This window comes from Callospermophilus lateralis, chromosome 13 (genome assembly GCF_048772815.1).
Source record: "Callospermophilus lateralis isolate mCalLat2 chromosome 13, mCalLat2.hap1, whole genome shotgun sequence".
NCBI lineage: Eukaryota > Metazoa > Chordata > Mammalia > Rodentia > Sciuridae > Callospermophilus > Callospermophilus lateralis.
The window spans coordinates 105,672,256-105,697,852 of NC_135317.1; the positions used below are offsets into that span (position 1 = coordinate 105,672,256).

Here is a 25,597-nt window from a genome sequence, read left to right on the forward strand (position 1 = left end):
GAGTCTCTTTTCCTGGGCGAGTTAATATACTTTTTATCTTTATAAAACATATATAGTTTTTATATTTTATAAGGGAACATTCTAAGTAGAAAGATCCATAAAGGCTCAGGGGGGCGTCATAAAATGGAAGTTGTATGTTGTTAAACCCATCTCTCTACTGCAGAGATATGTCAGCAAAAGTACCACAAATTAAGTATCCAGTTTCAACATGTCTTGAGTAACAGAGGGAACACTGCCCCCAATATAATTTACACAATCCAGATGTTAAGCTTCTCAGAGATCCCTACCAACCCGAAAACCTTGCTGGGACCTAAAAGCAGAGTCTGTCTTCTTATCACTAATCTCAAGCAGAACTCAGTGAACAGCTGATGAATTAAGTGACTCATCAAAATCACCTTACCAGAGAGCTGAGCTCTCCCAGAGTGTGATTGCTGCCCAGCCACTTCTTGCACTCTGCAACACCCACTGTGGCCACTTCACACACAGCCTGTCTCCTCAGGTCAGTAGATAACGCCTGGAAGGAAATACACTGCCACACAGGCACATTTTCTGCTTCTTTTGGAGGAAATTTTTGGACAAACTCCACCTGAAATAAATCATTAAGGAAACCAGAGTAACATCAGACAATTGGATGATGAGATGCATGACAACCAAGAATTAATTTCCATATTTAATATATAGAAAAGCATTTTGGGCTGGGGATGCAGCTCAGTGGTGGAGTACTTGCCTAGCATGTAGGAGGCTCTGAGGTCAATGCCCAGAACCACCACCAAAATTATAAAAAAAAAAAAAAGTAAATAAATAAATAAAATATAAAAATAAAAAAGCATTTTGACTGCACAGTAACATCACTAGGTATTGACCAACGTCACCAAAATGAGCATGCATTTGTTTCCAAAATGAAAAAGTTTAAATGAAGCATGACATAAATGCACTAAGAAATGTTAAATATTATATTTCATTATTAGTCACATCAGATACTTTATCTTGTTCCTACCCATTAGATCTAGTAGTTTCCTAAATACTCCTCACCTTGTAAAATCAAAAGTAATATTCCAGTATACCCCACGCTGACTTAGCCAGCCCTTCCAGCTTGGTACTTTCTCAACTGACCACAATAAAGAATACAGAGAAGCACATGGGTCAGCTCGCTGTGTTCCTCTTACAGGACATACCATATGGTTGCACAAGGCAAGCCACACATCAGGTCCATCCCACCACTGAGATGATAATTCAAAGAGGCATGGATTAACAAGAAGCAGTGCTGTTTTATTAAAATTCAGGAACCAATAGACTACACAAAAATGGGAAACAGTTCTAAAAACAGTTAAAAATATCAGTTTTGGTGGAAAAAAATAATGGTGCACTTAATTACTAAAGTGTAATTCAACTAGGAAATATATTAGTGTATTTTTTAAAGAAATGAAACAATTCAATTTATATTATCTAAAATGGACTTATTATAGGAAACTCTTCCTACATCAAAAACTTTTAAAAAGTCCCCTAAGAGTCCCCAAATTTGATAGTGCCAGGCACAGTAGCACACATGCCTCTAATACCAGCAACTCAGGAGGCTGAGGTAGGAGGATCCCAAGTCTGACACCAGCCTGGGCAATTTAGAGACCATGTCTCCAAATAAAAAATAAAAACCCACATGGCTTCAGGGAAAGCAGAGAACTGTGCTGACTGGTGAACGGGCTCCTGTGGGAGGGAAGCACCTCATGTGGCACAGTCTGTTTTCCTCGGTGGCAAAGGCTCACCATACTAGAAATTTTCCCTTAGATGTTCAACTTATTTACTATGAAAAAATAGAAAAGATCGTTCAGAACATAACATTCTAGCTCCTCAAAGTAAATTCAAAAGAACAAAGGATATAGAGTCATTTCACTGCATATTTTTCAAACATATAAGGGGAAAGACAGACTTCAGGAGGATGGAATTAGAGAAATTAATTGTAACTTGAAGCAAAGGTGTCAAAAACGACAGTGCTAAAAGCAATAAGCAAAGCCATCAGTTGGTTAAAAATTTATGATTAGAAAAAAACTAATGCTCAGATCATGCTGACACTTAAATTGTGAATAAAGGAAGGGAAGAGTGAACTTAGCACTCAGCAGCTGCCCAAAGAGGATGGCAAAGATGGGGTCCTTGCCTGGTGGGGAGGGGCCATGAAGAAAAAGAGGCGCTTCAACAGCACTGACAGGTTGATGAGTTGATGGCATTCTCCAGGGCAGGATTTTATCTGGAAAAAGGCAGGAGGGAGAGAAGAGGCTGATTTAAAAGCAGACTTGTGGAAACTTTTTAAGATCTAAGGTACCAGGAAAGCTTTTATTAAAGGAAACCTGACATATGAAAATCAACTGACAGGGCTCGCTATTGTAGCTCAGTGGTGAAATGCCTGCCTAGCATGTGTGGGGCACTGGGTTCGATCCTCAGCACCACATAAAAAGTAAATAAATAAAAGATATTGTGCATCCATTTACAACTAAAAATATATTAACAACAAAAACAAAAAAAAAAATCAACTGACAAAAATCAGTATGTTTTGTGTAGGATATGTGAGAGGTTTAGTACAGTAAGATCTAGACTATCAGCCACAGAGACATACCTGTTGGCCATTATGCATGTTCAGACTTCACTGGATTTAGTCTGCAGAATCCTTAAAAGGTAAACCAAGAGCTAGGTGCACTGGGGCACATCTGTAATCTCAGTGACTAGAGGGCTACGGCATTTGAAGCCAGCAAGACCCTGTCTCAAAATGGAAAATAAAAAGGGTTGGGGGTGTAGCTCAGTGGTAGAGTGCCCCTGGTTTCAATCCCTAGTACCAAAAAAAAAAAAAAAAAAAAAGACAAAAACAAATAACAAAACCAAGAAATATAACACAATCATTCTACAAAGAAACAAAACAAAAGGTGGCTGATGGGTTCACATAAGATCTTTATCAAATGCCAAAGGAAAAAATACAACAAAAAGATCATAAGGCCATAGTCATCTCACATGGAACACAGTAAACACCTCAATTTAAAAGCAAAAAACTGTTGACATTAAAAAGGTTAAAAGAATCACTATTAAATCATTTTCTCTGTATACCCACTGACAAAATAGGACTTCTTCTCCTAAAGCATTGATTATTGTCAAACAGTCCCTCTCTCAAAGCATGCTGGCTGAGAGAAGTACAACAAAATCAAGAGTCAGTGACATCATACAGAAAAGACAGAAGGGAGAACTCCTGGCCAAAAATGTTACAACCAACACTTATTTTCTATTTTGAATTCAACTTAAAATTTATTTTTTAAAAATTTATTCGCACTTAATCTTATCTTTCTTTCCTAGAACAATTAGTGGAACTGAATTTAAAATTTGGAAAAAAAAGAAAATTTCCCTAGTTTTATGCAAATTACACTAATAAATAGCTTGTTGCTATAACATCTTTCTCAATTCACCAGCATTAATGCAGAGCCAAGAAACCGTCAAGACAATTTCACTACCAGACTGTTTTTCCTTATGCTATTCACATTCTTCAACAATGTCATATCCTCAGAGAAAACATATGCAAAGTGGATGTCTCACTCACTAGATGAGCCACAATGGTGACATGGTATGCACAGAGCTCTGCAGTCCCGTATCTGCAATACAAAACAGAAGGCTGTCATCTTTCTTCAATTATTCAGAAAAGGAAGGAGATAAACTTTCAAAAAGCACTAAATACTATGATGAGGACATCGAAACTACTTAAAGGTTGAATATACCTCATCCATGTTAGGACCAGAAGTGTTTCACTCAGGATTTTTAGTATTTACTTAGTCAAAATGAGATATTTTAGGGGTGGGACTGAAGTCTAAACAATAAGCTCATTATGTTTCATATACTCCTAGCCTGGAGGTAAAGTTATGCCATATTTTAAATAATCTTGTACATAAAACAAGGTTTCATGGTATGGCATTTTCCACTTGAAACATCATGACAGTGCTCAAAGTTTCACTGATTCAGGAGTGCTCATCCCATTTTTCTGGCTAAAGAATATCACAAAATTACTACTAAATGCTTATCTATGGGCTTGTACCAAAGAAAGGAAAGAGGAAACTTGCTTCCTATAATTTAGTGCTGTGATATCAAATCAAACCATTTTGAGGTGCTATTAATGGACTACTACTACAGTTTTTCTATAACATCACAATTATAGAATCATTTATTGTCAGTTACTATTAAAAAACCCCCAAACACCAAAATGCTAAGTATTCTGTACCGAGCAAGGAAGCACCATGCATCCATTGCCAACAAGGAGGTGATCAAATTAGCACTAAGCACAGCATTCAACAGAGCAGCATCCTAATGGAAAACAAAAAGTTAGCTCATAAATATACTAAAGTGCATGATAAATTATCATTAACATTACATTTCTCCACAAGAAATCATTATCAGAATATAGTAACAGATTCTCAATGACAATGTTTTAATTTCTAATATCACCAAGAACCTATGATGACATTCCCTCAGCATTTAATAAGCACCAAATATATGTAACCATTGGGTCAGGCCACAGAGAATCAAAACTGGTTTTACATGTGGTAATTTAATCATTAGGACCCACAAGAATTCTTTAAGGAGCCTGAAATCTTTAAAGCAATGGAAATAAAATATATGCTTAGTTTTTTTCCTGCCTTTAACTACTCATACAAAATATTTAATATATGATAGCTGGACCCACTGTATAATATCTTAACTAATTCTGATCCTTCATTAAATTATAGGAACTTTCCTAGAATTTAAAAAAGTCTCTCTTCTAATCCAATTCTATGAAAAATAAAAAAAACATGCACATTATGTCTAAGGTCTATTTACTTCTTTTATGAAATTAAGTAAAATTCTATACAAGTTCTCCTCTACTCACAATGTTTTATCACACTTTCCACTCAAAATGTTTCCCCAAGTATTTTATCTATTTAATCTAAAATCTATAGGAATCGAGGATTACATTCCAAGACAACCAAGTTAAAGGATAAAATATGCAGTTGAGGAAATAATCATTAACTTTCTTCTACATTTGAATCACAATTTCAGTGAAAAGAGCAGAAGTGTAACTCCACTTGTCCCAGCAAGCAACATGCTCACCAGCTCAGGAAACAACGAGGGATGAAAGGAAGCTATGAAGGCACACAGATGAACACAAACATGCTGGTACAAGGTGACAGCCACCTCAGCTTTCCCTTTTCTCTGCACTCCCTGCAAATGAACAGGTAGAGAGAGTTCACCAGAACACTGCTCGAAACTGTGGAAAATGGCCTTGAGTAGAGATCTCCTGCAGGGAAGTCAGAACATTGAACCCAATATTAATAGCACTTATTATTTAGCAGGTAAAATAATAATATATCACAGGGAAGGTTATTTTAGCAAGGCAATATCTCAAGAGATACAATCAGTAATACCTGCTAATATATGTGAACATGCACACATGAAATATATTCACTGTTAGAATAAGTTACAAAAGGGAGAAGAATTTTCTTGGACATGATTTTCATCATTCACCAACTTGTTTATCATGCACTGACTTATACAAAGTCAAAGTTCTCAGGGAACTGGAAAGAAAGCCAAATTAACTATTATAGATTTAAGAAAGAAAACAATATTATTTATAATTCAGACATGGAGGAGCCATTTTAAGATAGAAATGGTGGAGGAAACTTTCATAAAGGATTTAAATAGCAAATTAAAAATAGGTAAAATATAAATAGGTAAAGACAACGAAGCATGTATAAATAGGCAGACACAGCTCACCACTTTGATGTGTTAGAAAGGAGGAGAGGATGAAGAGAAAAAGCAGAGGATGGCTTTGAAGGCAAAACTGAGAAGTTTTGAGCAGGAGAAAAGAAAGTTCAGAAGGGGCTGGTGAAAGGGGTAGAGAATTGGAGCATAACAATAACCCAGGGAGCGAGGCACTTTGGCCTGGGCCACGGTGTTGCTGGGAGACGGAGGTCACTGCAGTTCCCAGGAACTACCTGGGAGTGCCCCTCATTGGGCTCATTTTATATGTCCCTGTTTGCATCTACTCTACCACAGTCAGTGTTCATGGCCACTGGTCACAGACCAAAATATTTTTAGTATCTGTTACAGATAGATATACTTTATAGCTGTTTTTATAAAGTAGTTTTTCTACATAGTGACTATTAACTAGAATATCTGACACAGAAAATATTTAATTTTAAGACCATTCCATACAATAAGGTATTCTAAACTAAGAGTAATAGATAGGACTGGACAGGAACAACACATTTGCTACCTGGCTGCAGCTTCTGGGACCTGGCCTTCGGTGCACCACAGGGCCTGCACGTCTTCAGGCTGAGAGGGCAGCTTCTCCATGACAACCACCAGGAGTAGGCACTGTGGGAGCTGGAGCTCACAGGGCAAGTCTTCAGGTGTGGAACCAAGTTACACATTAAGATCCAACAAATTGCTAACAGCATGCCCAAAGTATTTTCAGCAGAAATTTGATTGTTACATAAAGAAATTAGAGGTATGATATTTTTAAATGAGAGATAATCAATAAAATTAGAGGGAATTTTTTTTAGTTGTAGATGGACACACAATATCTTTTTTATTTTTATGTGGTGCTGAGGATGTAATCCAGTGCCTCACACATGCAAGGCAAGCGCTTTACCACTGAGCTATAGTCCCAGCCCCAGCAGAGGAAACTTTTTTTAAATTTTTTTTTTTAAGTTGTAATTGGACACAATATCTTTATTTTATTTATTTATTTTTTATGTGGTGCTGAGGATTGAACCCAGCACCTCACATGTGCTAGGTGAGCACTCTACCTCTGAGCCACAACCCCAGCACCCCCAGTAGAGGGAATTTTAAATAAATAATTTTTGAATTCTACGAAAGAGGGACTACATGAGGGGAAATACCCATATCTAATATGTCATAATTAACAGGAGATGACTTAACATTAAATCTGCTTTGTAGCTTACCTGATTTATTGTCCAAAACTGCTTGTGCGAAAGGCTGGACCGGGAGCAGCTGACTCACCAGTGTATCCAGGTTCACCAGGAAAGCCCCAGCTATTTCTTCCTGATGTGCTTTGGAGATGCTGGCTGCATACAGGCTTGGAGGGAACTTGCTGGAAAGAACACAGCTCATTAGCAGCTACCTTCTCAATTCAGACAAAAGTAAGTACTACAAACTAAGGTTCCAGCAGTAAAAAAATGCATATTTTACATCTGTTTCTATAAAGCAGCAATACACTTGAAGTACTGAACTGATAGTAGGATGTATGAAGACTCTGGACTAAATGTTACATAATTCTATAAAATTAAAAAGTTCACAATCTTGGAGAAATCCTTATAAGTGCCTTTTTTCTTTTCATTTTTGTTTGTGTGTTTGTTTGCTGTGCTAAGGGTCAAACCCACGGCTTTGTGCATGCTAGGCAAGTGCTCTACCACTAAGCTACATTCCCGGGCCTTTAGTATTGTTTTGATGCATTTTAATACCATTTGACAAAAACAGGGTAAGTAAAATACAAACACTAAATCAACAAGTGGAATACTGTGTGTGTGTGTGTGTGTGTATTAAAAAGACACTTCTGACAAATTCTGGCTTCATTTTATGTCTATTAAAAGTTGTTTTGGGGATGAGCTCAGTGGTAGAGTACCTGCTAGTGTGTGTGAGGGCCTGGATTCAATCCCATATACCACAAAATAATGGGTGTGCCAGATGGAAGCTAAACTTTGAAAGCTAACTTTTAATCTAGCACCCAGAGACAATAAAACTTCAGAAAATAGTCACTTTCTGTGATTATGTTACACAGAAATAAAAATGAACTTGAAAACATTTAGCCATTATATCTTGAGCTATATATTTTTATATCATCCTCTCTCCCCCCCTCTCTTTTGGGAGTAAACTTACATGGTATGTGAGTTTAATTTATGTTATCACAAATGTAACTATGTGCTATTCTGCCCTTTTCTGTGTTCAGTCAGGAAGTTCTACTAACTTAATTTTAAGTTTGTAGTTCCTTTCTTCTATGTTTAATCTACAAATAAACGCACAAAATCAATTTTAATTTCAAATAAATAAAATTTCCAAATCTATCAAATAAAATTTTTTTTGCCTTCGTTATTATCACCACATCAATTATTTATTACTTGTGTATCACTAGTTAAGAAAGCAAACGTAACTCACATGGAATCCACCCTTCACAAGATTCCCTCTCTACTTATTTTATTTTTTTACCTGTGTAACTGAAGATAAAGCTGATGCAATGTGCCGCAAGAATCAGAAAGGAAAGGAAGAAATTCCTGAAATAAAATAATTTTTCAATCTTTGTAAGCAATATGACTTTCTAATACATATCTTATCCCAAAAGCATGCAGATAAAATAAAATCCTAGATAAGCCACATTAAAAAAAATGTACATGATCATAAAAAGAAAGCTGAGGCTGAGCAGGTACATAAAATTCTTTACCATTACAAGTACCATCCTAACTACAACTAGCAGCTATCACTTACTGAGCACCTACTATGGAACCACACCAGTACCAAATGATGTTACATACAGTACTTTCAGTCTTGTTAAAAAACTTACTATATATTATTATCCTCATTTTACAAAATAGAAGATTGAAGCTCAGATATCAATAACTTCATCACGTAGCTAAATAAGACTGGGATTCAAGCCAAGTGTGATTCCTCTATCCATTAAGACTATCTCTTAGAAACTAACAGTGTAGACAGACAGACATGGTGTGTGCCTATAATCCCAGTGGCTCAGAAAGCTGAGGCAGGAGGATCGCAAAGTTTAAAGCCAGCCTCAGAAACTTAGCAAAGTCCTAAGCAATTTAGTGAGATCCTGTCTCAAAAAATAAAAATAAAGGGCTAGGGATGTGGCTCAGGAATTAAGCACCCCTGGGTCCAATCCCTGGTATATAAAAAAGAAACTGTTATATGGAAATAAAAATGTAAAACAGGGCATAATTACAGAAAATTTTACCTTCTATTCACCAAGCGAATCTTAGATGGGTGACTGCCCCTCAAGTGCCACTGGTGCACTTCCCAAGCGTACCTCTGCCCCTGGACCCTGGAGTAAGACCCCGCAAGCTGCAGGAGCCCAGCGTAAGAGGCAGATGACTACTGTGAGAGGTGACTGCCAGAGGACCAACAGAGTCCACACACAAGCAGAAAACAACACACTAGGGCCAGTGTGCTGGGCGTGGCCAGTGTGCTAGGCAACATACTCAGTCCACTCCACCAACTCCGGTGTCACTGCCGTTCCCATGACTCCCACTCTTACAGTTACGACAGTTTCAAAGTCTGGACATTTAAACTTTAACAAACTAATTTAGAAATATGTAGAAATAATTTTTAATGGTATTTAAAGGTAAATTGAATTATTTTCTGAAAATCGATTTATGCTTATGAAAATATTTTTTTCAGATGTGAATAAAAATAAAAATGATAGTGCATGGGGGTGCATGGCTATAATCCCAGCTATTTAGGAGGCTGAGGCAGGAGGATGGCAAGTCTGAGGCCAGCCTCAGCAACTTAGTGAGGTCCTAAGCAACTTAGTGAGACCATGTCTAAAATAAAAAATAAGAAGGGCTAGGGATATAGTCCACTAGTAGAGCACCCCTGGGTTCAATCCCCCCAACTACACACACATAACAATGATGATGGGAACAAGTTAAATAATACAATAGATATTCAATATTTAACAACTAATAACACAAAACCATTAACAACCCTTCAAAATATACTTGATAAAATAACTTCAAAAGATTAATTTTGGTAGGAATAGTAATAACAGGACAATTTATAATTTAGTGTAGATTTTACATTTATGCATTATAAAGAAAAAAGCACTTACCTTAGTGTAATGCAAAAGGGAGTTGGCAAAAAAACGACATAATTTAAGTGTTTTCTGGAATAATCTGTAGTCAGTATTATCCTGTTCCAGAAAAAGGACATAAGGAGTTAAATAAAAATACAAATATGTAATTAGTTAAACTTATAAATGAGGTATTTTCTAAAAACACCTCTTAATAAATACAGAGAGTATAAAAATTTCCCAAGAAAACATTATTATTCTCTAATATTTTGGCAGAAGCATATAAACACACACTAAATGACAAGAGATGTATTTAAGAAAATAAAATTCTACATGATTCTATTAGTAGCCTAATAACAAAGAGGCAATCTTTCTTGTTGATTTTAAAGGGAAAGAAATTTAAATAATTTATTATTCATTGCTATACAGGAATCAAGTTAATAGTCAAAAGAAAAAGGTCACTAATATATAAAAGACACGAAAAGGTAGTTCTGAGAAAAGAAAAAACAACCAATCAATAACTAATACTGAAAAATCCCAAATGACCACCCAATCCCCATATCATGTGAGAGGGGGAAGGACGGAGGGCTATTTGATTAAAAAGCCAAAGAGGAAAGAGGTTGACAAGCACTTTCTTTTACCACTGGTGGAAGCATGAACACTACACTCTATTCATTTTTATTAAGAGTGGAAGTGTTAAAATATCCTTTCTGGACCTATCTCATAGAAATACTGGTACTGCTTTGAAATCAAAGTTCTTGATACTGTGAAAACTGAAGTGAACCAAATGTTGGCAAAAGGCTAAAGATATTTATGGTACATTCATAAACTATAATACCATACAGTTATTAAAAAGAGTAGGGTAGATATATTGTCTACAGAAAACTCTAAGATTGATGAAGAGCTTTAAATTAGTGCCACAAAATTAAATCAAATAGATACATTATCTTCAATGTTGAGAATTATTTTATATGAAAATAACTTACCTTAATGTTAATGTTGAGTATGATTTTTTTCAACAATAGCAAATCCTTAGTTAAATCCAATAAAATTGGAATCACATGATCCATTAACTGAATAGGATCCTTCATTTTGAACTTTACCAAAACTAACTGAAAAGTTTTCCTCAGCAGAAATAGAGTAGATGAAAATTCACCTTTTTTTTTTTTGCTCAATTATGCACATGAATCTCAAAAATGCTATGTAAGTATAAAAGCTGAGTGATTAAAAATAAATCTACACTGACCGTAAAATGAATTTTTTTCAGCCTAGACGTCATATCCCCCTAAGAAACCTTCCATGACTTCATGATTGGGTCCCTACCTTATACTCTACTTCCATGAGCCAACTAAGATCACTCTGTCCTAGAAGCACTTAGAATTATCTGTTCATCTTGCAAGCTAGACTCTTAAGTTATTTAGGGTAGAGGATGTGATTAACTTAGTACCTACTACATTTCTTGGCACACAATAAGCACTCTGGAATTACTTTATAAAACCGACAACTGAATGATAAGGCAACTTATTATCAGTTTGTCTACTTTAAATTTTTCTCTCTCACTCACAGAGAAATTGTACAAGCTTTGGTTGACATCCTCGTTTTTATTTCATTACTAAATACCATACTACTATTTAAAGAGTTATTACTTTGATGTTTTTAAAAGCAAGTGAATAACACATATGCATTAGTAGTCCCACCTTGATTTACTCAACTGTTTAAAACAAAGTTTGCATCCCAATGTCAACAAAGAAGGGACAGGAAATATAAGCAAAGAAGACCATTTTCAGTGTTTTAAAATGTGTACCCATTCTTCCTTTCTTTAAATAAAATACTGATGAAGTCCAAATGTAGCAGACAATAAATCTAAGTATAGGCATCAGATATAAAAGTGTGTGCTTATTTTCTGAATATTACAAATTTCTCAAATCATTATATGAACAAATGTTGAAATCACGATGGAAACTAAATTATATGTAAGGGCCTTTCAAATAAATTTCTGGCCAGATGCAGTGATACACCCCTGTAATCCCAATGGCTTGGGGGGCTGAGAGAGGAGGACTGCAAGTTCAGAGCCAGCCTCAGCAACTCAGCAATCCGGTCTCTTATAGATAAAATACAAAAAGGGCTGAGGATGTGGCTCAGTGGTTAAGTGCTCCTGGGTTCAATACACGGTACCAAAAAAAGAAAAAAGAAAAACAATCACTGTGGCTAAAACACTGTCTACTGAGAAGTCTAATTCAATATTTTCTTTTGGAAATTAAATCCAAGAAAACAGAGAATAAATAATAAGTACCATATGGATTTGGGGCTATCATGGGTTGAACTGTTGAAGTCCTAACCCCTAACACCTCAGACTATATTTGGAAATACAGTCATTGCAGACGTAATCAACCAAGACAAGGTCATGCTGGAGTAAGGTGTGTGCTTAATCCAGTGTGCCAGGTGTCCTCGTGGAGAGATGTGAGACACAGGGAGAGACATCATGGCAATGGAGGCAGAGGCTGGAGTTCTACAGCCACAGCTGAGGAATGCCAAGGGCTGCCAGTAACACAGAAACCAGAGAAGGGTGGACAGGTTGTCCCCTACAGCCTTTGAGAGAACCTGGCCCTGCTGCCACATCATGGATTTCTTGCCTCTAGTACTGTGAAATAATACATTTCTGTTGTTTTTAAAAATGCCATTCAGTCGTGGTCATTTGTTATAAGAGCCCCAGCAAATTTAGGAGCATGTTAGTATGCCAGACTATTATTAAATCTAATGGTTTTATTTTGACATTTTGAAAGCAAGGTGCTGTGGTCTAAATGTTAGTGCCCTCTCCCATGCGAATTCCCTTGTTGGAAGCTAATATACGATGGGATAGACACAGATATGGCGTCCATGGGGAAAGAACCAGTCAAGAGGCTCTCCTCTCACCAGTGAGATCTGGGCCCTTATAATAAAGAAGGGAGCTAGCTGCCTTTTACCCCACAAGGAGGCAGCAAGAAGCAGGACCTTTGAAGCAGAGAGCAGCCCTCACCATACACGAATCTGATCCTGGATACCTAGACTCCACAACTGTAGATACCTAGACTCCACAACTATGAGAAATAAATTTCTATTATTTATGAATTTCCCAGTTTAAGCTAGTTTTTGTTTAGTAGTCTAAACAGATATAAGCGAAAATTACTTGAAAACTTTTGATTCCATAAACATGAATAGTGAACGACAGAGGGCACTGCTGCTCAGAATACAGAGTTAATAGTAAAGAGCTGGGTCCATATCAGAGCTTTGTTTCAGCTAATGGACAGTGTGGAGCTGGCCACATTTATCAGCCCCACATCTGCAATTTAGTTTATGATTTTCATACGTAAGACAAACATTTTACATACATACAAATAGCACCTGCATTGGTCTCTTCTCTTGCCCCTGTAAACTACGCTGGGGCTTGGTTTTTCCTCAACTCACTCCTGTCCAAGAATCTTTGCTAATTTTATTCTCCAAACACCAGCTGTGGAGTCTGCAGTGTCAATAAAAGAAGGAAATTGAAAGGGGCAGGGGGTTGGGGGTTGAAGACATACAGGGTGTAGGAGATGAAGGTGGAGAAGGGGACAACCTCCCTGCAATGGACAGGATGCCCAACCAAATAATTCCTCCTTTCAACAAGGTGAGGGGAACAAGGAAGGGCAAAGGAAGGAAGTGGGAATAAAAAAAGGGGGGGAAGAAGGGCTCTAAAGGGAGGACAGACACGAGAAAAAGAGAAGAAAAAGGTCAGCTCCTTCCTGAGCCATTCCTTACTTCCTTAACACCTTCAGAACTCTCTCGAGGTAGGATTTGTCCTTCAAGATCATCCCTGTTCCAGAAGATGCTACCAGTTTGGGGATTTAGAGGAATCTGGCACCTCCACCCCCACAGCTGCTTGGCAGGGAAGAACACAACACAAAGGAAGTCCCTGTATGAGCCTGCAGGTCCACAAAGAGGGGTGTTGATATTTTAGGAGGAAATATTTATTGTCATGGTTTGGATAAGACATCCTCCAAAAGTCCTTGTGTCCATGCAGCAATGTGTGGAGCAATGTCTAGACTAGGAGCTGGGACCCCATCGGTCCACCCTGGCCTGAAGGGACTGACTGGGTGGGTAACTACAAGCAGGCGGGGCAAGGCGAGAGGAGGTGGTACATGGGGACAGGCCCCGGAAGGGGGGTGCATCTTCCCTGCAGCCCCTCTCCTCCCTCCTCTCTTTCTCTGCTTCCTGATCCCACCAAGAGCAGAGTAGCTGTCCTCTGCTGGACCTCCCCCATAACATGCTGCCTCACCTGGGGCCCAGAGCATGGAGTCAGCCATCTAAGGACTGAGACCACTCAAACTATAATTCCAACAACTGTATTACAGAAGTTTAGAACTCATGTATTTCCTAAATGGTATGTCAATTTAACGCTATAACTTCTTGAAATGAAACTAAACATAAGTTTATACAAGTTTTAAAAGACTGATACACATACACACCACTAATGGTTGCATGCATTGGTGAAGGAAACACAGAAAGATTGTGGCTATGTGAAAAAGTTCTTAAGTAAATGTAAATCAGAATTAGGATTATAATTTACTCCAAATAAACACAGAATTAGAACTTGTTCTAGAGTGGAAAACAATGAAAGAATTCTGAGGCAAAGACCTTGACCAACCAGTTAGTGCAGTGTGGACAAGAGGGTAAAGTGGGCTCCAGGGACAAGGGCAGTCAGGATGCCAGGCAGTGTTCTGAGTGGGAAGTAACTACAGTTGTGAATAACCCCACAGACCAAAAGAAGGAGTAAATCAAAACCTTTTTAGAATGATCCATTTGTCCAAATGAGACTTAGTATCTGCCAAGGGATACAACAGTACTGCTTAAAGTGCTGTTAGATTGTACCTGCACATTTGACTGAGTCATCTGCTCAGCTAACTGCAGACAGGAGTGGAAGGAGGAAAGAATGTCTTCACACAAGCTAGTAATGACATCCTTGTGTTTCAACCGGCTCTTCAAAGCTGACTGGTGTTTAAGGCTCTGCCTAAAATGAATAAAACGAAAAGAATACAATCACAAGTAATACAGCAAGTAACTTAGGGCCATAAAAATATCTGCTTTATACAACACTTTTAAAAACCACAATGCATAATATGTATTAGAAGAGTATACCCAAGATGTGCTAACTTTACATCTGAAGCAGTTGCTTGTTTTTTCTCTTTGTATAAAATATTAAACGAGCTCTTACTATGTGTGAGGCACTCTTCTATGCCCTAGGGATAAAAAAGTAAATCAAGCTGGGCGTAGTGGTGCACACCTGCCTGTAATCTAACCAGCTCATGAGGCAGGAGGATCAAGAGTTCAAAACCAGCCTCAACAACGGTAAGGCTCTACACAACTCAGTGAGATCCTGTCTCTAAATAAAATACAAAATAGGGCTGGGGATGTGGCTCAGTGGTCATGTGACCCTCAGTTCAATCCCTGATACCCCCCAACCCCCCCAAAAGTAGATCAAATAGATACCATCTCTGCCCTGTGTGTATAGAACTTGTGACTTGTGGTCTAGCATAAGAATATTAAATAATTGTAAATATATTTAATTATGGTTGTGATAAATGCTGAGACGGAAAAGCCAAAAGTGCTACAACAGAAAAAGCTAATCTTGGGCTGGGATTGTGGCTCAGCAGTAGAGCGCTCGCCTAGCACGGGCGGGACCCGGGTTCAATTCTCAGCACCACATAAAAATAAAGGCATTGTGTTGTGTCCATCTACACCTAAAAAATAAATATATTAAAAAAAGAAAAAAGAAAAAGCTAATCGTATTCTTAAGGCTATCAAAGAATGTGATCATAAAGATGATACTTAAGCATAAAACTGAAAGAAAGCTGGAGTCATCAAGGTGCAGAGTGGGAGAGGGGAGCACTCTAGGCAGAGGGAAAAGCTGTAAAAGCCTGGGCCTACAGAACTTGGTATGTTTGAGGAATGAGGAGCAGGGAGACGGCAGTCTGCGAAGGAGGAAGAGTCCAGGGAGAATTAGGTGTTACTTTGTACAATGGGAGAGATGTAAACAGTAGAGTGACATGACTTGATTTACTTTTTTAAAAGATCACTCTAAACGCTGAGTAAAAAGTGAACTGGAAGGGGGCAAGAGTGGCACAGACATGACGACAATGATTTTGGTGGCAATATGGCTAACTTGTTGGGCACAGTCTCAGCATTTTAAGTGATGAACTCAATACTCACTATAATCCTACCAAGAGAGTGCCACAATCGTTACATTCATTCTCAGAAGGGCAAATTAACCACATGCCCAAGGTCTCAGGAAGAAAAAGTGGTTTCAGAATGAACTCAAGGACATGCAGTATGGCTCCCAGGTGACATTCTCAACTAATACACTATTTCTTATTGGCAACTTAATGCCTTAATGATACAGAAAAGCACCTAAGACCACAAAGAATAACCCCAACCTTTCACCTTTTATGCACATGTCTAATAGAGGTTTCAATGATGCTGATATTGTGACCATGTCTTCCCTCACTCCTACGAACCTGATGAATGTCATAGGCATTCTCCCTGAGAAACTCTTCCCAGCACTCCAGTTTCAGAAAGTCAATATTACTTTATAAATGGAAATAAGTTGGAACAACCCAAACATGCATAATAAAGGGATTGCATACAGTTATAATTAGTTACTAATTTGCCCAAGCTTATAAATACTTGATAGTTGTTTAACAATAATACCTACAACCAAGTAGTTAAGGTATAGTCTGATTCAAGTCCACTGCTAGCTGACTCACTTTTCCATGTTAGAGATGGCAGCATGAATAAATCCAAATTGGTACAGAAGCTACATATAGGATATCTTCATTGCCAGATAGCATGGCCAGTGAACAATATACACACCACACAAAATTGTTCAAAATGCAATCTAAGAAACTATGAATAATTAGGATTTGAGATAAATGAAATATTTATAAAAACTAACAAACTTACTTAATTATAAACTTCCAAGTATTGGCATGGAATGCTTGATCCATACTGGAAATAACAGAGCAGATATCCAATAGTGTATGAATAACTACAAAGAAAGATAACAGAGCCCTTAGGATATTAAAATGTTATTTAGGGTGTTTCTCCTACATTTAAAAGTATCAACTAAACATTTCAATATTTGATTGAATTAAAATAGGTAATGCAGTTTCAAAGTTACTGTGTCAAAATAATCATTCAAAATAAGTGCCACACTTTTGACTTAGTTTTTACAAACTATGGAAAATTAATTTTTTAAGTTTCAACTTAACCTATCACTTAAAACCAAAACATCCAGTAGAAAAGCTGTGCCCTATTATAACTGAAATATTCTATAGACACGATTCTAATCCAAATTGACAAACTAAGAAAAGAAAATCTAAAAAGGAAGGATTAAAGCTAATATACATGGTATTCGTGTAAGGTTTCTATCTGCCTATGGCAGATAATTTTATAAACTGCCACCACAGATTACAATATCCATACTCTTCCACAGTAACACTAAACATTGTCCCTTGACTTGATTTAGCAAAGGAGACAATAATAAAATTGAGACAAGTAGAAATTTGCAAAGTAATTGCACACCAGGAATCGCCCTCTCTTGCTGCTCCTGGAACTCTTAAGTCCATCCTAAGGTGACTGAGCCTGTGTTAGTCCATAGAATGAAGTGCCACACAGGACTTTTTCAGTGCTTCTGCCTCTGCCAATAGCCAGATGTGCATGAAATTACTGACTACAAATATATCAGTGAGCCAGTTACGCTACCTGGGGCAGAAAAGGTTATCTCAGCTGATCCCCGCCTGTACTGCAGACTCACAGACTTGTGAATGATTCAAACAGTGGCTATTTTAAGCCAACAGATTTTTGGGGTGGTTTGTTACAGAGCAAAAGAACTTAGTACCCTACACAAAACAAGTTATACAAATAATCTTTTTTACACAAGTTTTGAAAATAATCTTTACCCTATATATAAGATTATTGTTTTTCAAACTCTAGGTCATAATCCATTAGTGAGGGATGAAATCACTGAAGTATGTTACAATCAACAGTTATGTAAAAATTAAATAGCATGGAGTGTATCACATATGAAACAGGTATTACTTGGTACATGTACTTTTATATCTACTGGGAAGGAATGTAAAAATACATTTTGCAAATTTCAAAATTTGTACGATTAAAACTTTATCCAGCAAGAATTCAATTATTTTTTATGCATAATGAATAAAAGATCCTGAAATCACTATAAACAATGTTGGGTCTAATATTTTAACTGACACATGCATTACTGTTATTTCACATCATCCACTAGAGTAACTTTTCTTCACTTACCTATTACCATATTCAAAATATCATCATTCTCATCTACTGAAGGGTCCATGCAAACCATGTCCAGCAATTCCATCAACTGCTTCTGAAGAGAATAGGCCTCCTTGAAAAGAGCCTGGAGAAGGTCTGAAACAAGGTGTAAACACCCAGAATATACAGCTTCACTATTCTGATTCCAAAAATAAAAAAATGAGAAAAAAATCAAATCATAAAAAGCTTAAGATCCAATTTACTTTAACATATACTATCAGAGATCAGAAATGTAATGCAATGCTTTTAACTTATCACACATCCATAAAACAAATATTTCAGTGATCACCCATTTTACATATGCTTAGGCAGCTGTAACAATGTGTAAGATAATTTATGATTTTCATGATCTGGCAACTCTAGAACTAATAACATTTGAAGACAATATTAGGTCAAGTGCATGACATTTTAGCAAGTGACCACCAAAGAGAAGTATCAATGAGCTAGCAATTTTCATTTACCCAACAAACAACAATGAAAAACTGCCTGTGCTTTACAAATTCTTGGCCAGCTTTTGTGCCTTAAAGCTGCCCCTGGAATGTAGAAATGGACCAAATAAGGGTCAACTCCCTTTCTAATAGGAAGTTCATTAAAGCGATTGATCACTGACCCACAAATGCTATATGTCAGGCAATTTCAGAATCCCTGTCACTCAGTATAACTCCTGATCATTTCTTCCTTTATAGAGAAAAAAAATACATAAAATGAACACCAACAATGAACCCTCAAAAGACCATTTTTTATGTCTTCCTTCTATCCATTTACTTTGAAACATTTGCACACATACTCTTTTTTCTAAGGAAAAGTCTATCCTAATAACCTTGGCTAAAATGTAAAACCTTATGTATAAACACTGTTTTACTCAGTCTCTTTGCCCACTGATTCTAGGCTACTTAAAGTATACACAGGCCATTACTCACCTTACAATGTACAAAAGTACTTTTGATTACATGAAGGACTGAAGAGGGGAGACTATGTATACTTTCTAGGATGATGGATTCCTGTGTGGCACAGACATGCTGAACACATCCTGTAAGAGCTCCTAAGACCTGCACCATTGTCTGGAAATAAGAAAAGAAGATTTATCCTAAGTGTATATTTTTGTGTGCAATAAAAAGGTATCAGACAGTATGGTGAATGTTAGGGATAAAACAGTGAACAGATAAAACACACTCTGTTCCTCTTCTCACAGAACTTCAATCTACCCCAGAACAATAACACTGGAACAACTGGCCAGTCACTTAGAAACCTAACCCACACTTCAAAATACATGGCAAGTATTCCACACTCGCCTCAAAACTTCAGGTATCTCGATATGTCTCCTTGTAAGAATGCAAATATTTACTCAACATAAGCTGTATAAAAAATCGAGAATTCAGTATTCCTATCTTTAAGTTCATAAACTTAAATCCAGCATTAGGCCATTAAACAAAGACTATATGGCTAATCAATATAAGCATAAAAATTTTCACTCTCCCTAAACTCCCTCTCTCTCCCTTTCTAATACATTTGACTTACCTGTAAAATATTCCTTAAAGTGTTCTGGATTTCTAAATTTTGGCTTGACAGTCCTCTGGCTTGACTGGTTAATTCACACATCATGTCATCAAATAACTTTACAGTCTGTAAAAACAAATTAGGTTATAAATGAATATAAGAAACAAAATTCTCTAGGAAAAGAAAGACATATCTTTAAAGAAAAAAAAACACCATAGGATGATTTAATTTTGCATTAGCAACATCAACAGGGTATGGTCCAGCTTAATAAAATACACCTAATTAAATAAAAAATACATGTAAAAAGTAATTCTATAGGGGCTGGGGTTATAGCTCAGTGGTAGAGTGCTTGCCTCATGTATGTGAGGCACTGGGTTTGATCCTCAGCATACACATAAAAAGAAATAAAATAAACAAAGATATTGTGTCCATCTTAAAAAGCAATTCTACAACATAATCCCTAAAAAAAGCCCCCCACAAAAAATAATTACTTTCTGTTTCTGTCGTTTGAGTCTACAAACAAAAAGTCACTTGAGGTTTATTTGGGGCATGCAAGAAACAGAAGCACTACTCCATACACTTAGAAAACGACTGCCTTGAAACACCCTCCACTTGGCATCTTACAAGGACACACTATGGTGTGGGGATGGATTTATACTGCATCACCCAGACATCATTCACTAATATTTGAACACTCTGCCTTTTGACCAATTCAAGATCCCCTTCCTACATGAGAGGTAGCATATGTAACCTCGTAACTAGCTTAACTATCCCAATATCTTAATAATCAGATTTTTCTAAACTCTTTAAACAGCCTAAACCCTGTAAGAACAACTCAGTCAACAAGGCAATAAAGCTACAGAGGACATCGTTTCCTGCAGGCCGGTGAACTCAGATTCCTGTTTTCACCTATATAACAGCAGGAACTTTTTTTGGCGGTCAGTAACAAATTGTAAAAGCTTTTCAGACAGAAAATAATCCAGTGACTATAAGTAAAAGGAATTCTGCTGATTGTCTGTTTAAAAACGAAACTTAAAAATCCACTCCAATAAAGGCCAAGCAATCATAAATAAATCAGTTACAATCAGCACCAAAGCACCTTTAGTTCCTTCCACTTTGAGAAAAAAAAGTATGGCTATATTTTTTCAGAGAACATCTACAGCTACAAAGTAGTAATATAGTCTGTGAGCTTAATGTTTTTTTCATTATTACTTGATTTTAATTTTTTTTTTAAATTTCAGTTTTCCCCCCAAAACTTCTTTAATAAAATTTGGTTTCCATTTTGCCAAACACTGACATTTAACAATTATCAATAAATACCACAAAGATGGTAAAGAGATTTAGCAAATTTCCATCACCCATTCCAAATTTTCATTAATAGCTTTAAAACAAAAGAGTTTTTAAAGTTAACCACAATAATTTGAATTCAATTAGCAAAAGATCTATCAATCAGTAAAGGATCTGAAAATAGTTTTAATCACCTCAAGTTTACACCAATGTCATCACATTTTCATAAGTACACTTATTTGTACTTCAAGTATGATTGCCCAAACTGAGACTAGATTTTATTTTTATTTATTTAGTTTTTCGTACTGGGGATTGATCCCAGGGGCACTTAACCACTGAGCCACACCCCCAGTCCTTTTTATTTTGAGAAAATATCTCACCAAGTAGCTGAGGCTGGCTTTGAACTTGCAATCCTCCTGCTTCAGGTTTCTGAGTCACTGGAATTACAGGTACATGCTACCATAGCTGGTCTGAGGCTAGATTTTAACAAGCTTTATGATATGCAGATTAATATAACAGTACTATACCTTTGGTAACACTTGAGAAAAGAACGTCTGTTCCAATGTCAGGTGGTTCATATGAGGTAAAAACATTTCTACCATAATTTTCAGGATTTCTATAAAGCAAAATAGCAACATACCTTGTAAAAACACTAAATCATGTCAGTAAATAGTCATTACTTCTTACCAAGTGTGAGAATATGTTAAGTATTGCCAATCAAAGCTCTGTACAGTGTCACAATGACATATTCTATATGGAGAAACTATTAAGCATTTAATAGCAAAAGGTATCTATAATAGCAAAAAAGAAGACAATGAAAACCTATATAGGATCTGTCATTAAAATATTTTATAACATTAAAAAAGTTCACAATACTTTAAACAAGAAACTTCCAAAATAATAAATATAATCTCAATTTTAATATATACATAAATGTCCAAAGAATGAGATAGACTGACAAGAACATACAGGAAAAAGAGACTGCTTTCATCAGAATCTTAACCATTGCAGATTAGTGGATGTTTTATTATGTTTTCTGATTTTCTGCATATTACAATGTTCTACAATGAATATGTATATCTTTTATATTCAAGATAAAAAATAAATTTGCCTACTTAAAAAAATTAGACACAACAAAAAAAATACAGATCCAAAATTATAAAATTCCACAACTCAGTAAAACACAAATAAGCTAATTCAAAATCTGAGTAAACTGAGCAATCTACATACAGTCTTAACTCTCTAACTCCTCTAAAAGAGTAAATCTTATCAAGGAAGAATGATAAAGAGATGGAAAGGAGAAAGTCAACTTTCCCCAAATGACAAATTTGTCATCACCCGGACAAGGACAATCGGCTTTTTATAACTCAGAAAGTACATTCTAAACAACATCAATCCTGTTAGATGCTGAAGGTTACTAAGTAGACTTATGTTTCACATAAGTCTAATGACAACATTGAAAACTGACAATGTACACATATGCATAGCAATGGATCTTTTGGCATTTATCCAAAATGGAATTTAAAACTCTAAGCATTGTAATTTGAAGGAATTTGTTCATTTTAGATAATGGAAGGTCACAGTGGCTGCAATAAAGAAAATGATTAAAGCTGAAGGGAACACAAAATTGTAAGGACACATCTATTAATATATGTGGAATTCAGACCTAATGACATCAAAGTAAATCATACAATCAAAATAATTTTACTTACCAACATGTTCAATCCAACTCTCAGAATGTTGATACATAGAGTAAAATAATTAAGGAAGATACAGTATCACAGTAATAGAACATTTGTTACTGAGAATAAGTTCAAAAAGACCCTTCTTGGAATTTAGCAAGAATCCATGAGAGACTGAAATTAAGAGACCGATTCCTGGTCTACTTTTACTTTAAAAAACTTAATGCTTATTCGGTAAACAAAAGTAATGTGAGAATACTTAAAGGAAATATCTTCAAAACTATTCAGGGATAAACTTTTCACTCCATGTGTAGTCATGAAATGCTTTTAAGATAAGAAATATTGGGGCTGGGGATGTGGCTCAAGTGGTAGCGTGCTCGATCCTCAGCACCACATACAAAACAAAGATGTTGTGTCTGCTGAAAACTAAAATAAATAAATATATATAAAAAAAGAAATATTGTTACTTTATGATACAGGCAGTTCTGGTTTCTAGTAAAGACATTTCTGTCTCCTCAGCATTTCTACTTTGTTGCTTGCATACCTGTCTTACCAACATTACCAGTCTGAAATCCTTCTGCACTTAGCAGGGGCTTACAAATATTTTACAAATACATTCATTACCTATGTTCAATACCAAAGTTAATATAACCACACTATAAACTACATTGGTTCTAGAAATGTTTTACTGTAAAAACCTAAAGATCATTAAAGAATATGCCAACAAGTAACAAGGATGTCCATAACCCCATCACCTAATACAAGAATTGATTCTCTTCTGAAATCTTTGCATTTTTACAGCAAACAAAATGAAGTACACGTACAGTCACAAACCTATTTGAGTTTAGTTGGGTAGAATTTGCCTTAAGGAAAATGTCAGGTTTTTATTATTCCACAATTCATCCTAAATTATGATTATGTAAACATGCAGGTGAGGGCTGGACAATAATATGTACAATGCAAAATACGAAAATGATTATGTTGGGGTGACAGGAATATGGATGTTATACTTTTCTTTCGTTTGTCGTCAACAGTGAAAATACTACCTCCTACTAAAAAAATAGTGTCTGAGACTTCCAACCCTTTTGACAATTGCACTATTTTCAGTACTAAACACTTATCACAAGCCAGGCATTTCTCAATACTGAGGAAAAAGCAGTGAGCAAACCAAATCCTGCCCCTACTTTATAGTGTAGTGAGGAAAAACAGGGCAAGAAGAAGCAAATTAAACAATTTCTATTAATGATGCTCCTCTCTAAAAAACTGAACAGGGCAGCTGGGCACAGTGGCATATGCCTGTAATCCCAGCAGCTCAGGAGGATTGTGAGTTCAAAGCCAGCCTCAGCAACAGCAAGGTGCTATGCAACTCAGTGAGATCCCGTCTAAGGATGTGGCTCAGTAGTTGAGTGCCCCTTAGTTCAATCCCAGGTATGCTCCCCTCCCCCCCAAAAAAAACTGTACAGGGCAATGTGATAAAACTTAAACAGACTGGGTTTTGGGGATTACCTTAAACTGAGGGCTCCAAAAATACCCCTTTAAAGAAGTAACATTTGAACCAAGACTTGAATAAAGAAATGCCCAAAAGGCTGGAGAAGACTAAGAGGGCTCAAAGTTTCTGAAGCAGGTGAGCCTGATGTATTTGTGGACATACGGTAGTTAGCCCAGTGTGAGAAAAGAGCAAGACTCAGATCACGGGAATTTAAGGTAAGTTTGGATTTTTTCCCTAATTCATTAAGAAGTCCCTGCTGGGGATGGGGGGGGGGCAGATTCTTTTTTTGAAGAATGGATTTTAGGAGGACATAAGTAGAAACAAGGAAAGTATTAATAATAGTTCAAGAGGTAGAGGTTGGAGTCACAGTGGTAACAACAGATATACAGATATGTGGGTTGATTCAAGATATAGTTTGTTGTCAGAAAGAATAATTTGCTGATTAAGTATGAAAATAAAGAGGAGTCAAGGTTTTGGTTTATAGAATCATTTACTTGGATAAGAAAACTGCAGGAAGAACAGGTTTGAGTTTTTTGTGTAAAGTTTGAGACGCAAAGCAAGGTAGGAATATTCACTTTCAATTTACTGAATTCCCCCTAGAACCTGGAGGTCGGGACGCCAAGGAGCCTGGCTGCTCATCTTTGTTTCCCGCAAACCTGACGCCAGGCCTGCCACTCAGTCCTGAACACGGGTGTTCTCCGAGGGGGAGGCTGGCAGCCCCCCGGTTGGAGCTCCGGGACGGCAATCGCGTCTGTGCACAGTGACTGAGGAAAAGCACTGGTACCTTCTGGGATTTTGCTCATGCCTCCCCGAATGACTTGTTTGTGGATATTAATATTTATATTGGGCTTTAGCTGTAAAAAAAAAAGAGTCATGTGTACAATGTTCCAATGATGGTCATTTCTTACTCGTTCCTTGGAACTCGTGGGGCTAGGGATACACTGTCACCTTGTTACACTCACAACCAAGCCTCGTCTGCACAGGCAGCAGCGGCCCTCGGCACTCAACGCTGACGGAGGCCAACAGCGGAGGCAGCCCTACCCAGCGAGGCCGACACGGCAGGGGACCACTGACCGTCTCTCAAAGCCGTGGCCTCGTGGCCTCACTGCGTCCCCGGACCCCCGACTCACTCACCCCCGCTGCACCGCCAAGAGCGGCGGCCAGCGGCCCCGCCCACTCCGCGCGGGCCTGGGAGCCAGGGCGGACCCGGCCCGCGCCACAGCACGACGACGGCGCCCCCGCCCGGCCCTCCGCGAGGATATGAGCAGCCGAGGCAGGACCGACGGCAGCTCGCGGCGGCACTGCGCCTCAGGCCAGCCGCGCAGCTCCTTCAGCGGAGCCGCGCGCTCCTGAGACATGATGCCCGAGCCGCTTCCACCGCTCCGGCCGCCGCGCCGGAAGCCCCGGCCTCCCGGCAGCCCTTGCGAGGCGGCGCCAAAGCGGGCACCACCGAGAGGCGCG

The 25,597-nt window shown here is 37.5% G+C and overlaps 1 protein-coding gene across 4 annotated transcripts in view; it reads right to left on the reverse strand.

The window, feature by feature from the left end:
- Firrm (FIGNL1 interacting regulator of recombination and mitosis) overlaps nt 1-25,536 on the reverse strand; it is a 35,043-nt gene extending 9,507 nt beyond the window's left edge. Inside the window, exons 1-17 of one of the 4 annotated variants that reach the window (XM_076831903.1) lie at nt 25,399-25,536; nt 22,678-22,717; nt 21,493-21,581; nt 19,700-19,804; nt 19,102-19,242; nt 18,155-18,320; nt 16,790-16,874; nt 14,702-14,840; nt 9,857-9,937; nt 8,227-8,291; nt 6,966-7,114; nt 6,275-6,404; nt 5,110-5,296; nt 4,244-4,326; nt 3,572-3,623; nt 2,150-2,239; nt 401-586 (exon numbers count right to left, since the gene is read on the reverse strand). In XM_076831903.1, the coding sequence (XP_076688018.1) occupies nt 401-586; nt 2,150-2,239; nt 3,572-3,623; nt 4,244-4,326; nt 5,110-5,296; nt 6,275-6,404; nt 6,966-7,114; nt 8,227-8,291; nt 9,857-9,937; nt 14,702-14,840; nt 16,790-16,874; nt 18,155-18,320; nt 19,102-19,242; nt 19,700-19,804; nt 21,493-21,581; nt 22,678-22,717; nt 25,399-25,494 (1,884 nt within the window). In that variant the 5' untranslated portion in view covers nt 25,495-25,536. Of the gene's footprint in view, nt 1-400; nt 587-2,149; nt 2,240-3,571; nt 3,624-4,243; nt 4,327-5,109; nt 5,297-6,274; nt 6,405-6,965; nt 7,115-8,226; nt 8,292-9,856; nt 9,938-14,701; nt 14,841-16,789; nt 16,875-18,154; nt 18,321-19,101; nt 19,243-19,699; nt 19,805-21,345; nt 21,394-21,492; nt 21,582-22,677; nt 22,718-25,398 lie in introns of those variants that run through there. The other 3 variants (XM_076831904.1, XM_076831905.1, XM_076831906.1) reach the window with 3 other exon arrangements.
- Between the last annotated feature and the right edge of the window lie 61 nt (nt 25,537-25,597).